The 16907-nt window shown below is 48.1% G+C and overlaps 1 protein-coding gene across 1 annotated transcript; it reads right to left on the bottom strand.

The window, feature by feature from the left end:
• Positions 1–15345: 15345 nt before the first annotated feature.
• Positions 15346–16667, bottom strand: LOC144163985 (uncharacterized). The gene is made up of 2 exons (XM_077694619.1): positions 15958–16667; positions 15346–15520 (listed from the first exon to the last, which is right to left on the bottom strand). Exons 1-2 carry the CDS (start codon positions 16245–16247, stop codon positions 15346–15348), a joined length of 465 nt encoding a protein of 154 aa, XP_077550745.1. The 5' UTR covers positions 16248–16667.
• Positions 16668–16907: the final 240 nt, after the last annotated feature.

The raw sequence follows: 16907 nt of genomic DNA, 5'->3' as shown, positions 1-16907 counted from the left end.
ATGAGAGTAACAATTACACCTGCATAGATATTGATCTTGCGTTCATTTATTGAGTGTTCATTCCTGTAAAAAAAAATCGTGGTATGGGGCCGCAACTGCAAAAGCTAGCAAGCAGCGCCTTATGGTCGCCTTCTGTGTATATTGCCAAGCGGTAACGCAATAAGGCAGTTTCCAGATGAAGATATTCTAAGTTTCTGAAATGGAAACGGTTGTTTTGAGCAGCCATCATGAGCCCTCGTCAGAGCATTTGAAGCGTCGTCACAGCTCATCCATTACCACATGGGTCGATAAAAGCAAGCTCTTTTATTTTGAACAAGTGGAAATTTACAGGGGCGCACTGGCGGCTACAACGCAGATTCCTTAACCCTCGCCTCTTTCGAAGCAGGCTTTGGATTCACAATCTTTCCACAAACCAAGTGTACTCACAGCCCTTTCGATATTCTACAAGGGCTGTTTGGAGGTATTCTCAATGCTTGGCAATAAAATATGGGGCTCAATTTTCTCTGCACATCATATCCGTCGCCCCTCAGAGCAGAGTATACACATTTCTGCTCCTCTTCCTCCTCCTTCTCTCTGCTCCTCCTCAAATCCCCCTGCTCATCATCATCACCATCATCATGATGATCATCATTATCACAATATTCAACGTCTACTCAGGTCCACTGCAGCACGAAGGCCTCTCCCACCGGCCTCAAACCGCTCCAGTCCCGCGCTGCTCGAATTCACTCTCCCCTTTCCAGAGAGAGAGAGAGTAAATGTTCATTGAAAAGGAGAAGAGGTCGCCCTGAGAAAGTGATCTTGGGCCTGCCACTTTTCACTGGAGGGAGGGTACTGGGGACAAATAGATAGGAATGAATATGGAAGGTGTTAGAAACGACACTGAAATCGACAAATGAACTATGTACAACCAATAAAACCAATAAACGTCTCACATTCAATGCGGGGCTGAATCAGATGATTGCAGTACACTTTTCAGCACATGATTATCGTTCATAAAAAAGCAACGAGACATTTTTTTGCAGTCTCTTAAATTTTGTCACAACCTGGCGCCGAGAATCCAGAGAGGAGTCACAAAGAAATATACGCAGCACTTTAAAGGGACACTGAAGTGATATGTAAACATTGCGGGATTACTTGCGAAAATTGTAGTCTGGAGTCCCCAGGCCTTGTTACGACCACTATGGCCGCGTTTACGCAATTTTATTTAGTAGAAAAATCAATTCGAAAATGCTGTCCTGCTCTCTTTACGCTCGCCCATGTTCTGCGACTTTTTGGTGTGACGTCCCGAGGAGCCGAGCTCGCAATTGGCTGCGCTACTGCACGGCTCCCCGGCCTGCAGACAGAGTCAGTCGGCCCAGCGTTTCGTCCGCCGTCCGCCGACGGGTCGTCGCAATTCGTTCGCGCAGTTGAAACGACGCCAGGACACGCTTGTGAATGGTAGAATTTGCCTTTCTTTACTTGGTTAGTTTGTACACTGTATCTAGCTCCAAGTCAAGGTCGCTTCACACAAGCGCTGCACAAGCGCACATGCGACGCTTCGCTGACTAGTACGCCAGTAGGAAAATATAAGGCCTCTTGAAGGCGGGAGAACAGTCAGCGAAGTCAATATAGGTACTCAGGAAATAAAATCAACTGATATTTTTACCGTACAGCGTAAAAATAGGGTGCGGGAAGCACTTTTCTGCGCTGGGCGAACAAGCACAGCGGTCAGCAGCACGACTACGCATCTGCGAACGCTTTTCCGTCTACGAAATGCAATTGCTAGTGTTGCGACCGAGCGGGGGCACCCGATCCAAGCTCCGTGGCCTCCGACATACGAGTGGTAGCGTGTATGATGCGAGCGGCCAGCCGCTGTTGCAGCCGTGAAGAAGTCCAGAAGCCGTAGGCTAACGTAACTGTTTACTTCATAGCGAGAGGTGAGCCGAAGCCAAAGAACAATGCCCCGACGGGCGAGGTTACAAATACAGGACTCGAACAGAGCGACAACATCGATTCGCTGCTCTAACAGGAATGGTTTACAACGCTTGGGCAAGCTCTATTTATACCCAAAAGCGATAACGGTCAAACGCAACACGCTGGAACACGCACAACACTCTTTCCAGAGTTCGTAAGCCGTTCATAGCCTCGGGCACGTTGAGTCCGAGAGAGGGGAGAGAGGAGGACTCCGTTGCGATCACCGGGGCCTCTGTGTCCTTGAAGAGCGTGGAGACGAGCCACGCCGCCAGCCGCCGAAGTTTTGCCGAGAGCAAAGCGTCTGACGCGGCTTTGTCGCAACTTGTCACCGACATGATTGCGCCTGTTTTCGAAGGCGCACGAGTGGCTTCGCCGCACAGCCGAGGAGTGATGCGGGGAAGTACTGCGGCGCTGGCCCATTCGTAACACTAGACGTGAGCTATTGTGGAAACTCGGGGGACGCTTACTGCACGAGCGCAATACAATAAATAGCCACCTAAGCTGCTTGAAATGCCAAAACTAAATAAAAGTGTAAACTTGTTGTACAATATATACCTTATGTTACCATGGGCGGTGGAGCCCGTCCCGTGGCCTAGTGGTCGGGGGCGCTAGGTATGTTGCCGCAAGTGTTTTGCAAGTCACGAGTTGGAGTCCCCGTGGGTACGTGCTTTTTTTTTTGTAAGTTAACTTTTTCGTTTTCTGCCGATGTTTTCTACATTGAGTTGACCTTTTTTGGGCCGCAACGTTCATGGCTCCACGAACTAGTTCATAGAACGCGCGCAGGCTGGCACTGGCGCGCTAGCGAGTTCTCGCTGGCGTGCTGTTGCCATAAGCACCGACTGCTTGCGGGCAGTGGGCACATGCCAGAATTAACAGACCCTTGGCCTGGTGCGAACACGCTTTTTACGGTACAGACATGAGTGAGGCAAGCTTCAAATATGGGGGAAAAGCGCATGACATTTGGGCGTCTGCGGGTACGCGGAGGGCGTCCACGCACTGCGTAGGCCTCGGCTAGTGAATGCTACGATTCCAAGCCGTCCTGGGGGGCTTATCTTTATGCTTTTTTACAGCTGACAACATGGCAGAAGCGCGGCACGATGATTACTGAGTTATTGAGAATGCCCATCCAACAACGCCACCAGTTGTGTTTTACAGAACCGAAACCGAAACCGAAACCGAAACTTGTTTGGTTGCTCACCTTGGGCATCGTCCAATCACGGTGCCCGCTCCTCCCAACGTCACAGCTTTAGTTGGTGCGGCCGCCGCAGTGTTGTACACGTTCCTCTAAAATAGGAACGAAACCTCGTTCCTCGTTCCTTCCCAATTTTGAAACGAGTTACCGTTACAAGTTCCTTTATTTCGAAAGGAACGCGTTCCAGTTCCAGTTCAAAAATTGGAACGTTTCGTAACTTTAACGTTACATTCGATTTTTTAAATTAAAATATAGGGTCTGATAGATAAAATAGAGTTATAATTTTAAAACTATAATCGAACTACGTATATTATACGAATATGAAGACCGCCGGCAGCAGATTATCTAGAAATAAAAAGAATCCAAAGGAACGCTCCCTGACAAATTTTTTTCAGGAAGCACCGCACAAACCCCAGACATGTCTAACTGGCACATATAATAGACGCAGTAAGGTTCCTGCGGGTCAGATGTGGAAATACAAAGTTACTCACGTGCAGGAAGATAATTAAATTTCTTGCATTAGGTTCAATATTACAGTTTATTTAAAATACTTTACAGGACCCTTTGCAGGATTTGGTTAAGGGGGTTACAAAAGTGAAGCGTTGCGGATCGTACATCACAAATTTGCGTGTAAGAAAACACATTGCAGCAGGCGACAGAATCCAGGTTGGTGCCGGAGCAGGCAAGATGGCGTTCGATGATTCTCAAATGTCCGGTACACCCACGAAGACCCAACTTGCTACTTGCTCAAACAAAACGAAAACAAAACCAGGTATCTCTCTCTCTCTCTCTCTTATGGTCAGTCTCGGCGCCGCGCGATTCCTGCGTCCCCGATAAACGAAGTTCACATAAAAAACAGAGAAATGCTTAAATTATCTCAGCTAAACCAGAGTCTTCTCTGGCTAAACCTAGCTAGGCTCCGCGTTCGCTCTGGTTCTGTCAACCAACCGGACTCAAGCTTCTTTGAATGGACTTTATAGTTCTCGCTCTGACTGTCCAAGAACACCAAGCACTTCGGTTTTATTACACTAAAACCAAGCCTCGAGGAACTTCTAAGTTCTAACTAACACACACTGGGCCGCTGATTAGCAAGGTCAACAAAACCCAAATATTTGTGCACAAACAATCACGTGATTCACACTAACACTCTCGCTCAAACAGGTATTCATCAAGGCACAAGTATAACACAGGTTTAACTTGAATCCGACCAACTACAGCAACTCTGAGCGCTGGAAGTTGACCTTCGGGCGGCCTCTCTCAGGTATTGTCCATACGGCGCGCGACGAAAATATGCCCAACAGTGAGAGAATTACTGCCCTTTGTCAACACGACGCATGCAATACAAAAGCCCCTTGCACTCACGTCGGCCCATTCCCGCCAGATCGGCGACAGACCGCGCCATGACGAACTGCGCGCGTACTCTGTAACTTCGAGCAGTACAACATCCCGAGACACTAGCCCCGCTTACATTGACCCGACGAGAGCGCGTTGAGTTGAAATAAACAGGTTTTTAAGTGCGAATGCACTTCTTAAGCGAGCCTGAAGCGTCCGCCGCCGTCCGCATAGCAACAGCTGCGGGTGCGCGCGCTCCTCGTCTTCCTTGGCAACGGGGGGAGATGGGCGCGCGCTGCCTGGCCGCTGACATGGACATACCCACGTGGGGGATTGGCCAGGAATCTCCGCGTCTTCCTTGGCAACGGGGGGAGATGGGCGCGCGCTGCCTGGCCGCTGACATAGCACATACCCACGTGGGGGATTGGCCAAGAATCGGGCGTGAGAAGGGCTAATGCACCCGCTTAAAGGAGTACTGACACGAAATTTCAAAGCTGAGATCCGCTCTAGCAATCAAGTACAACGACAACAAAAATAGGTGTCTGTGAATAAATGCATCTTTCTTTCTTTGTAGTTGTGTGTATGTGTGTGATCTCTCTTTCGCGAACATTACCGAACCCCGCAAATTCAACTCGTGCATTCGCACTTCCACATTCTTCCCCTCGGGGAAATGCGGGGAATTTTTTTGAACTCGACGCACTCATGTATAAGCGGACGCGGTGAGTCGAAAAGCCGTCGGGGCGAGTCCGGTCGACTCGCAGGCAGGGGGTGGGTTGACGCACTCATCGGGCTGAGTCGGCGGGCCGTGGGGAGCTGAATACCGTATTTACATGATTATAACACGCCGCCGATTGTACTGCGCGGGTAGGTTCACGCAGGAAAATGCGAAAAAATAATTGGACGTCGGCTTTACCGCTCAGATGTAAAATACATGACACTACTTACCTAGAAAAAGGACATTTTATTTTGCGCGTGCAACTGTGGCAGCCAAATATAAATTGTTCTCCGTAAACTTGCTTATCCAGCTCCTGCAGGGAATAAAGCCATAGTGGGAAACATTGAAGCTGTTTGCGATTTCAAGTGACTTGCCCTTCATAATTTTATGTGTGACGGGGTAATTGCAATAGTAGAAAAACGTGTAACAGCTGGCCTAGCTATGTAATTCAGGAATAAGTGCGCCGAAATTCACTCACGTGCTATTGACGGATTTTTTCATTAGATTGAGTTGGAGTTTGGGAGGACCTCGTGCCTATGGCAATGTTGCTGGCCGATTTGCAACCTGTGTCGGTTTTGAGCCAGACTATAACGCGCACACAAATTTTAAGGCTGGCTTTTAGCAAAAGAAGGTGCACGCTAGAATCGTAAAAATACGGTAGCTCCTTCTCCGGCAATCCCCCGGCCCCCTCGCCTCGAGTCTTTGAATGGAGCTCATATAAACGCATGAGGGGTCGAGGTAGCTGAACGCGCCAGTCGACTCGACCCTCCCTCGTCGGGTCCATGTATCCGTGGCTACTGCGGTGCGCCCAGCTCTTTTGAGAGCCGGCGACCCTTTGAATAACCTCACAGCGAGCGCGACTGCCCCGACAACAACGCACCAGTGCCTCGCGAGCACTAATGCTGTAATTACCCCTGACAATATACAGAAGGGGTGGTTTCACAAGGAACCTGCGGCGCCAACACATCTATCGGCCAAACGTGCACTTTGGCCACCCCAGACAAACGATGAAAGGTGAAAAGCATTCTTGCGGCAGCGCTGTTCACCCGTCGAACGCCGCGTAAGCTCAACCGGCATGAAAGCAAGCCTAAGCTGCGAACCACTGCGTGGTTATTTTTCTGCCTTTAACCTTCGAGGAAGCACAATCCGCTGAAGGGCGGGCAAATTGGGCAGCTTATAGGAAGAGAAACACGACAAAAAAAAAACTTGTGATTTTTGTACTCGAGCTTTGGCATCAAAAACAGCCAAATCCTGGCGATGTAACGGCAGGAACGCCGTTCCTGCCGTTCCTTAAAAAATCGAACGAGTTACCGTTACAGTTCCACCGATCCTTAATAGAACGGTGGCGTTCCTTCGTTCCTCCAAAAAGGCACTAGTTCCAGGAACGCCGTTCCTTGGGGGCCCTATTCTCGACTGCACAAATTGCCGGCAATTCTCGGCAATTTTCCGGAAGTTCTTTCTGATTGGCTTTCACTTTTGGTCACGTGCTTCCGGTTGACAAAGCGGTTGTGTGTGCTGTCGTCATTTTGACGTTTTATGACGTGTACGGGCACCGGTTCTAAAGTTTGCCTTATTTCTCTTTACTGAAAGCACATAATTCTTGGCCGGCAATAAAAAACTAGACCAAATGCACCGTGCATGACAACGTAAGCCTATCTTTGCTATTCAACAACAATACTGCTTTTAACACACACACCCTCTGTGATTGGCTGAGAAGGCGTGACGTAATTTAAACACTTGGCGGGAACGATTACGTCATGCGTTGGCAACTTCAGCCTGCGTCAAAGTGACGTAAGGCTACGTAACAGCTTGAAAATGGCGGCTGTTTTTGTCGCAAAATACAAGCAAAATAGGGCAAAAAATTGCCGGGCATACGGCGCCGCGAAATGTGCGGCAATGTGCAGCCGGCGCAGTTTCGCATAAGCAGCACTTTATTTTTACATTGACCATAAGCAATAATACTGTAATTCGTTTTAAACACAAAAAGTTAAATTTGCTTAAACTGTGCATTTTTTAATCTCCAAAAAAATGTTTTTGCTATGTCGGATATAGCTCCATACTTCCGGAAAGGAGAGAAAAAAAGAACGCGAAAATGGCGGTTCCTTTCGTCGTCGCCTTGATCGAGTGGGAGCTTGATGAACGTGTTTATCGGCTTCACAGGGATGCTTTCCTGCTCTCTGAGGATGCATTTCGGCGTCAATACCGATTGACGAAAGAGCTGGTTCGCTGGCTGTGTGAACGACTGCGGGGCGAGCTCACCAGAGTCCGGCGAAACACAGCTGCCTCTCTCACCGTCGAGCTGCAGGTGTTGTGCGCGCTTCGTTTCTTTGCCACTGGCAGCTTCCAGGGCATGGTGGCAACAGATGAGCACTTGGCGACCAGTCAGTCTAGTGTCAGCCGCTGCATTCGTGCTGTTGCTCAAGCCATTGTAGACTGCCTGGGCGAAGAGTGGATCGCGTTCCCTTCAACTCGGGCAGCTGTGGCTGCGACGAAGGCAGCCTTCGCTCGTCTAGACGACCGGTTCGACGGCTGCGTCGGTTGTGTTGACGGCACCCTCATCGCCATTCAAGCCCCTTCCTCAAATGACCCCGACATCAACAAGGCGGCTTACTTTTGTAGGAAGGGATTCTACGCGCTGAACGTAATGGTGGTAAGCCATCTGTTGCACTGAATGATAAAAATGGCTCCTAGTTTTGCAGGCACCGTTTATAGCAAAATGTCATGCCGTGATCGCAAACTTGCATTAAAATAAAGTAATCACCGCTCAAAGACCTTTGCTTCGAAGCGATCTAAGCCAACGTTTTGCGAGGATAAGCAAAGCATGCCTTTCTTGCTTGGCATCCGCCAATAATAAATGTTGCAACTCGATCCTTACCCGACCACTACGTCAGAATAGTGCATGTGCAGCTCTTGACATTCGTCGACAACAAAATATGGAAACGCAAGTTGGGGTATGCACAAAGTGTTAGTATGGTTATGCAATGTCATGTCAGAATTTTTGTTCCACCTTAGAGATGTCTGTTTTAGGACCATTATTGTGGATGGCTGATTCTGCGAGATGTGCCTGATAGGAGTACAAGATATGGCGTCAATTAAAGCTGAAGCATATGGCTATAGCCACAACAAATACACGTCCATGCTGCCTAGCCCACCGAAACATGCTGAAAAACTGCAACCATTCAAGCGATTCTTTTTTTTCACAGGTGTGTGATGCTGAAAAGCGCATCACCGCTCTGGACCCAACGTTCCCTGGTTCAGTGCACGATTCCTTCGTCTGGAAAGCCTCCTCGCTGCATGAGGAATTCGTCGGCGGGAGGCTTGTTCGACCAGGCGAATACTTGCTTGGTGAGTGCATACACAGTTACTGGAAGAATATTTAGTTCATTCAAAAGGAGGACAGTGAACAGACAAGACAGATAGCACCAGTCTTGTTTTTTGCCGTCCTTTCCTATAATGCACTAAATCTTCCCATAACAATGAACCAACTCGCCCACCAACACGTTACCGAAGCATACCAACTTCATGCTTGTGGAACTTGTGCCTTGGAAGAACACCGTTACAGGCCACCAATCTCCGTACAAACATAGCGCAAGGCAAAAGGATTTTTATTGCGAAAAGAAAATGCCTCCGCAGTGAAGCTTACAAATACAACACAGCATGGTCATAATAAGGCACGCCCTCTTAAGCGGCTTTCAAAGTAATCAAATCGGCCTGATTTAGGAAACAGTGTGAAGTTGTTCAAATTCATTAAATGCATTGGCAAAAAAAATTTCACGTGTATATAACACCTGAAAGCAGCCCGGATTGTCACCTTAATGCTGACAATGGAAAGCATCACTATGCACAAACTTGTGAGAAACACGTTGCCGTGTGAGGTTTTTCCATGTTTAAATTAGGAGGGTTGCTCAGCGCTTACCAGTAGCTTGACATAAACGAAGGAAGGCTGAGATTTATTATATCGCTTTCCAAAGTAGTTGCCTAAAAATGGGGGTTAAGACATTCGCCTTGCTGTGAAGGTAAACATTTCATTTAACCTAGGAAACGACCGACGCAGTCGCCCTTACAGACGCATTATGAATAGTTGATGACCAGTTTCAATTCTCTAAGCACTTCTCAAAAATTGTGCCTTGCATCATTGCTCACTGAACACATTTGTGTGTTCACTGCACATTTGTGTTCTTTTCTCGTCTTTTAGCTCAGGTGTTTTCATCTCGGCAAATGTGCATGTCTGGCGTGTCGGTGCGGGCAAATGTTTTTGGTGCAACAGATATGGATAAGGGTCACAGACATACTGGGGACCAACATTTTAGCCTGAATAAACTCCAGTCCTATCACAGCAAGCTCCTTCTGCCATGGGTCGCCGGTTCGATTCCCGGCCGCGGCGGTCGCTTTTCTGATGGAGGCGAAAAGCAAAAACGCCCGTGTGTTCGAGATTTCGGCGCACGTTAAAGATCCCCAGGTGGTCAAAATTAATCCGGAGCCCTCCACTACGGCGCGCCTCATCACCAGCGTTGCGTCGGCGCGTTAAACCCTACAATCAATCAATCAAATCAATCAATCCTTCTGCCATGAAATAAATGAATGAACAAACATGGGAAAACTACCAAGGTTTCTTTGGGAGTACAGATATCCATCATGTCATTCACGCGTAACCATTCAAAAATCCTAGATGTTTCTGAGGGGGAACAGTTGTGTCATGGCGCAGGTGCCATCCACACCCCTGGTGAAGTAGTGGCGCTGCCTCAATTCCTATTATTTCAAGGAAGAACATGTGCTACAGAAAGCTTGCATGTAAAATCTGTTCATAATGGTATGGTAGTTCGGCAGTCGGTGCTCTTTAGATCTATGTCTATTTACAGCACGAACCATCTTTTGTGCCTGTATCCCAACTAGCTCAGTAGCAAACTTTTCTGAAGACATTTTTTACGCAATTCTATGGCATAGTGTATCTGACACTACACTTACTAAAAGATCAACCTCCAAGCTACCACCAAACATGTGGATGAGCCTATCCGGTTGGCATAGGCAGCAGGTTGCGAGGCAAGTCACCGTGGGCTGCTAAAACGCTAATAAATCCTCTTGCTCCCCTCACAGATATTAGTGAAGCTCTTAGGCAAGCTCAGGTAAGATAAAGAACAGAAGGCTGCGCTTGTCACGCCTGCACACCAAGGAGAAGCAAGAGTGCACTCCTTGAAACGTTTGTGTGTAATGCAGTTAGCATGTTAACGATAGCAGCAGCCTCGCTTGTGCATAAGTACACAATAGTTTTGTGTTCTAATCAGTCTAGTGGATGTCCTTGTCACCAGTTTGCCTGCAGTGGCCTCCTTGGCACTTACATGGCAGGCGGCGGTTTCCCTGATAGAACATCACACTCACTTACTGATTGGGAGACTTGCAAATTGATGACCGAGCCCCAGGGGCCGATTTTTTTCTCTTTCCTTCTGCACATGGTGCCATCACACCGGCTTGCCGGGTAATGCGGGAAATTGTGGCAGACTGACTTTTGCTTTTGCAGTTCTTGTGATACATCTTAATCTGTTGGTCGCACAGGTGACAGTGGATACCCCCTGCAGCCATGGCTCGTAACCCCGGTGCCTGGTGACCACGCAGCGAGGACTCCAGCAGCCAGATTCAACACGGCTCATGCGTCAGTGCGGTCGGTTGTGGAGCGCTGCATAGGGCTGCTGAAAGCCAGGTTTCGGTGCCTGCAAAGGTACCGGACACTGCACTATGCACCAACCACGGCATCAACCATTGTAGCAGCATGTGCAGTGCTCCACAACCTCTGCTTGCACTATGACTGCCCGGAATCTGACACCACTGGGGATGACGAGGAAGGCACCAACGATGAGGGAAGCACCGATGATGAGGAAAGCAACGATGATGAGGAACGAGGAGGGCCAGAAGGAATGGCACGACGTGGCAGGGAACAACGGGAGCACTTGCTCTGCAGATTCTGTTGTAGCCGCAACTCGTCCTAGGCTCTTGGTGTGGCTGCTCCGTCTTCGGCACAGCCAAGTGGTGCTGGGGAACGGTGGTGTTGCTCCGTCTTCGGCACGACCAAGTGGTGCTGGGGAACGGTGTTCGTGTGGCTGCTCCGTCTTCGGCACAGCCAAGTGGTGCTGGGGAACGGTGGTGTTGCTTTGTGTTCAGCACGGCCAAGTGGTGCTGCTCCGTCTTCGGCACGGCCAAGTGGTGCTGGGGAACTGTGTTGGTGTGGCTGCTCGACCTTCGGCACGGCCAAGTATTGGTGCCTTGGTCTGTGTGCATCATCAAGGTCCAGTGGAATGACGTGGACTGTAGCCACATGCGTCACTCAGTCTCCACCTAAAAGTACAAAAAATAGGTGGTTAGACGCAAGATAGTTGTTTTCGCCTTTTGATGCGAGAGCAAGCACAGGTTTAATCCGCGTGATCAGCTTTGCTATGATATCTTTACTTTTGATAAAGGTAGACTAAAAATACCAATGTGTCGACATTTTGGGGCACGTTCAAGCTCCAAACGTGGTCAAAAATTACCCCAAAACCCTTCGCTACTGTGCGCCTGATGGCCCAGATCTAGCTTGGCACATGCAACTCCTCTAATTGTTTAACTATGTGACATTGCTTTGCAAGATCTGTAGTTTGTGATTCAGGCAATTGCTTTGCAAGGTCTGTAGTTTGTGATTCCCCTGCCTGTGTTGAATGTGAAAGCTAATGGTATAGATGGTGCAATTTCGGCTACGAGAACTTTTGTTTTAGGTATTGTCCAAATGGGCCAGGTTTACCTATTGCACCACCTACAGCACCGCAGATAGAATGCAATAATATGCTCCTAGGTTGAGGTTGCTGTGAACGTGGCAGTGTCTGCTGCAAAGTCCACATGCCAAGTTTAGCAATGAAAATTTACGTTTATGCCATACCTTTTCAGCAACATGTGCAGTGTGATGCACTATGGGGGGCACACTCACATTACATGCTTTCACTTCTACATATATTCCAGTTTTTCTTGAATGGGCTTCCAATGCATAGTTGCAGATTAGTTTTCTTAGTTTATATTATGTAAATATGGAGATTTTTTGTTTGCAGGCTGTTAGCATGTGCAATGCAAAACATGGTGAGTGAAGGTTCTTTCCGCGCACTTTCCTACAAGTTGTAACTTTGCTCAAACTGTTTTGCATGTCATTGAAGTGCTACCACGCTACAGATGAGGATTTATCAAAAGACTATGAATCTGCTATGTTACACAAATAGTGATCTCACGTTAAGGCTAATGAAGTGCATCGTAACTGAGTTCATGCTAATGAGATTCTACTGTATGCTGCACAAAATGTATGCCTGAGTGCTGCTAGCAACCTGCACACGTTCTGTCATGCGATGATGGTTCACAAATTGATCACCTAGCTACTTATGGTCTTTCATTTATAATATTGCCAATTTATAAATGTCCTAGGCAAGCAGCACGCGTCCTGTGCCTTAGCATTCACACAAGCACCTTTCTTACCATTGCGGGTGCTACTAGTTTGCGGTGGCTGCCTGCTGTCCCGCAGCTCTTGCAGCACCTGCTGCAGCACCGTTGTCTGCTGCGCTTGAGCATCAGCGAGACGCTCTTGCGCTTGGGCCAGGCGTTCCTGGCTACCGGCCAACAGCTCAATGGCCCGCACGAGCTGGTCACTCCGCACCGCCTCCTGTTCAGGAACACAGAAGAACAACTTAAAACAGAGGAGAGGCAGCAGAGTTCTATTATGTTGAACATCAATATTACTTTGGGTAGCTCGCAGAAATTTGTCAGTTTTTTGTCCCATTGTTCGCTTTTGTAAAGAGCGAAGCAAGAACAAGGAAACTAGGACATGATTTTTTGCCCTTGTCGTATAATAGAAGGGACTTGTTTTTCCACAGTTTCAAAGCTCCAGTTCTGATATTAACCTGCATGGAAATGAAATAGCATCCTGTGAGGCATTCAACATTGTAAATGATAATGTTCGCAGTTTCACACAGCACAAAAAAGCCGAACTGCGGATACGTGACGTGAAATCGCGCATTTCATCGCCTATACCTTTAGTGTCAGTGTGGCTACCATTTGCCTGCCTGTGCGTGCTTTCCTATTACATTTCTATGTTTACGTGACACCTAAGGCCTGTTCATACTTGAAAACTACAGTCCCAACATTTTGCTGTGCCCAGGTGCGCCCTTGTGAACACAGCTTGCGTCTATTATAAAATGTTGGGTACGCAACTGCCTCAAGGTGCCGCTGAAGTGCCGCCCTGCACTCTTCTTCGGCAGCAAGCCGCTGGCACTGGATCGAAATCAAGTGCCGGTGGTCTGCTGCCAAGGTGGTCGCAACATCGTGCAGGCTCTCCAAGCGTGCTGTCCTTGCACCACCGTGGCGGTTTGCTACAGCCCGAGGAACGGGTCTGCGGCGGCGCGGTGGCGTGAAGCGGTGCGGTGGCGTGCGGAGCTGTGGTGGCAGCCCGCGGTTTGGTGGAGTCCGTGGCGAGCCTGGTGATGCCTGCCTGCTGCTTGTTGGTGAACTTGGTGACGGCAGGGGCCACCGTGTCCGGCTGGTGCTAGACTGCTGCAGGGCTGCAAATGAAAAACTGCATTTGTGGTGTGTGCTCCCACAGTGATTCACGTACTAAAATTTGTGAACACAGTTATCCCAATAATTGCTGAACATATGCTGGGGAACCCGTAAAATAAAATGGTGTTGAAAAGTTCCATCGCCCGCAAAAGTATGGACTGCTCCTGGCTTCCAAACATTTCCTTACGTGAACTTTGATTAGTTTTCATGGTTGCAAGTCGGCAAGCACTACTGCTGGAATTCTGTTTATTGACAGGTTATTTTTACGCCTTAGTGGTACCAATAGTTTTTGAATGGAGCTTTGCTATCTTGAAATGAGGTGTCCCCACGAGCACGAGTTCAGGCTGGCCTGGCGCAATGTACAGAACAAGTGTAATATATGGAAGGGCAATGTGTGATAAAGGATAAGGGCGAAATTCAGGCTGCCTTTGACTCACCCATAGGAAACGGTAATTTGTTTTGCTAAATGTAAATTGCATACATTCGCGGTCACTCTGTGCCGCTGCCTGTGAAACAGCACTGTCATCACTGAGTATACGTCTAGCACCAAGAAAAACTGTAGCAACATGAAGCATTTAGCATGCTTCATTTGGGGGTATTACATCAATGACGCCCTCACCTGGCGACGCTGGTGGGGGAAGAGGCGGGGCCAAACTTGGCACATAATCATGGTCAGCCAGCGCCTGGCAGCCAGCCTGTGGGGATGCTTGTGGTGGCGGGTGGACAGCTTTACAAAAAAGTGACCTCAGTTAGGGCATGTACTACAATGTGTGTCTAATCGATACACTGATGTCTACCTCTCGTACCTGGTGGGTGGTCGGGCGATGAGCTGCCCGCAGCAGCATTCTCATCCTGCAGCACTTGCGAGGAGCCCTGGGAGGAGCCCTGAGCTGCTGACACGATGCCGAGCCTGGCTCGTATGGCCGCCTGTGGGTTAAAAATGATTTGTGGTGTATGCTGCAAGCCTCGGCATTTTTATTAAGGCATGGGTGTCATGCTTACGCGAAGCGGGCACCTTTGATGCTTATCGGGTGATAGTTATGACATGTTTTAGTTTTCAGGCAAGTTGCTGCAGTCAATGCAGCAACTTTCCTGCCCCTCCCTTCATACAAGCATCACTTTTTGGCATATGAGGCAACTGCCCTTGTTTATGCAGGATGACCTCTATATGCATTAAAAAAAATGATTGCCTATTACAGCTTGTTTTTTTGCCTCTGCATGATGCAATAATATACAGGTGATTTCACATTGGAAGATGAACTCCCCACCCAATCACAGTAAAAGCAATCGGTGGTCAGAACATTTTCCACTCTTGAATGGCAAAACAAAGAAAAGGTCACCGGTGGGACCACCAACATTAGCTTCCAGCTTGACAATATTAAAATTAAAATGTCTTGCCAACCTTTCAATGTCCACCAAAAAAAATGATAGGGAATTTCCCTGATGTGAGATATATTTCCAGGAGCATGGCAGGCCATGAGTACTTCACCATGATGATTGCCAAATGTGGCACTTTCATTCAGTTCTTTTTTCTTTTTTTTCATTGTTTAGGCAGCTACGGTTCCATAATCTCAGCCTGAATGTATGCCCAAATTCATTTCAACGTTTTGCTACTTGCCTGGGCGACAGGGAAGGCACCAGGTCCACGACGTGCCGGGAATGAGGGGCCACCGCCACCCACAACTGACTCGAGGCCAGCGATGTTGACGACACGGACAGTGTCGTCGTCCAAACCATTCAGCATGCGGGACGGCCCCGCACCTGTGACCCTGTCATGGAAAAGAAACATTGCCATGTTTAGCAATTGTTAAGCATTAATATTATGGAAAGGGGCGCGCACATATCTTGCATGTGCACAGAAACCTAGTTTGGCGAAACTTTCTTGGTCATAGCAAAAGTAATTGGTCCCAACGAATTAAGTGGACTATCTTAAATGTTCTCATGCGACCAAGTTCTTTTATGACAATAACACAGGCTCTTTGACGAATTTCTGGCATGAAACGTTTGTCTTGTTCAAAAGTTAAGCTTGCATTTTGAATTCTGTGCGACCTATGTACCTTTGGCATGGCCTAGAAACTTTTGACAGACTGTAGTTAAGCGCATGCACCCGTATTACTACTGGGGCACCGTCCACGCAAGTGCATGCGTAAATTTGATGCACGCGAACGGTAAGAGCGGCATTTGCGGAGAACTTAGTTTGTCACACCTGAAGTCGGCGACGGCCTTCGCTGCTTCAGCCCGTGCCGCAGCCACACGATGACGCCACAAACGCCGCCAGTTGTCCACCGAGCGTCTGCCTGGCCCTTCCCGGTTGAGGAGCCTCGCCAGGGAGTTCCACAACTGGGTCCTCAATTCGGGCCTCAGCTCACTGGCCTCCCTGCCGAGAAGTGGCTTCTCGGTCATAAAGTTCAGCATGAGTTCCCACTGCTGTGGGCTTATGCGGGGCCCGTACGGACCGCGCTGCCTCAATGTACCACTCGTCGAGGGTTCGTCCATTGCGCAAGCGAAGCACGCGGGTTTGAAGCACACGATACAGCTTGGTGATGCCGATGGCGACACAAATAACAAAGTTACGTCCTTCAAAAAACATATTTGCAACCAGAAGAAAATGCTAAATAAAATAAGACTCGCGTGTTTTTTTTTACAATAGTTTTAACATTTTACAATCGCTGTCAAATCTTTTTATTTAAAAATTTTTTTTTGTTTTGTATTGTTATCACATGAGCATGCTACCGACTCTAGTTTTGACCAAACAACTGTGTTTTTTTTTAATACGTTTCAACACTCACCTTTATTTTTTTTATATGCCTCAGCTGTTTTGTTTTCGTTTAGTAATAAAATTAGTCATCTGTAATAAAACTTTTATAAAAGACACGTCAAATTACACTGCATGTCGTCAGAGCTCTATGTGCAATACGTCACTGATTGCTTACGTTGTGCTTACTCAAAACAACATGGGCGAATTGCCGGCAATTTGTGCAGTCGAGAATAGGCCTCTGGAACGCCGTTACGTACAACACTGGGCCGCCGCAAACCGCGCATAGTAGTTTTTCTTCTTTCGCGCTTTGTAAAATAATTACCGATTTGTCAACCGGATAAGCGATGAAAAGTGTGCTAATTTGAGCCAGTCTACGCAGTGCAAGCAAAAACGGGAGC

The sequence above is a fragment of the Haemaphysalis longicornis genome, unplaced genomic scaffold (assembly GCF_048455015.1).
Source record: "Haemaphysalis longicornis isolate Haplotype H1 unplaced genomic scaffold, Haemaphysalis longicornis Haplotype H1 scaffold_13, whole genome shotgun sequence".
Lineage (NCBI taxonomy): Eukaryota > Metazoa > Arthropoda > Arachnida > Ixodida > Ixodidae > Haemaphysalis > Haemaphysalis longicornis.
Note: the sequence above shows the minus strand (reverse complement) of the source record. Positions and strands in the feature narration are given on the sequence as shown.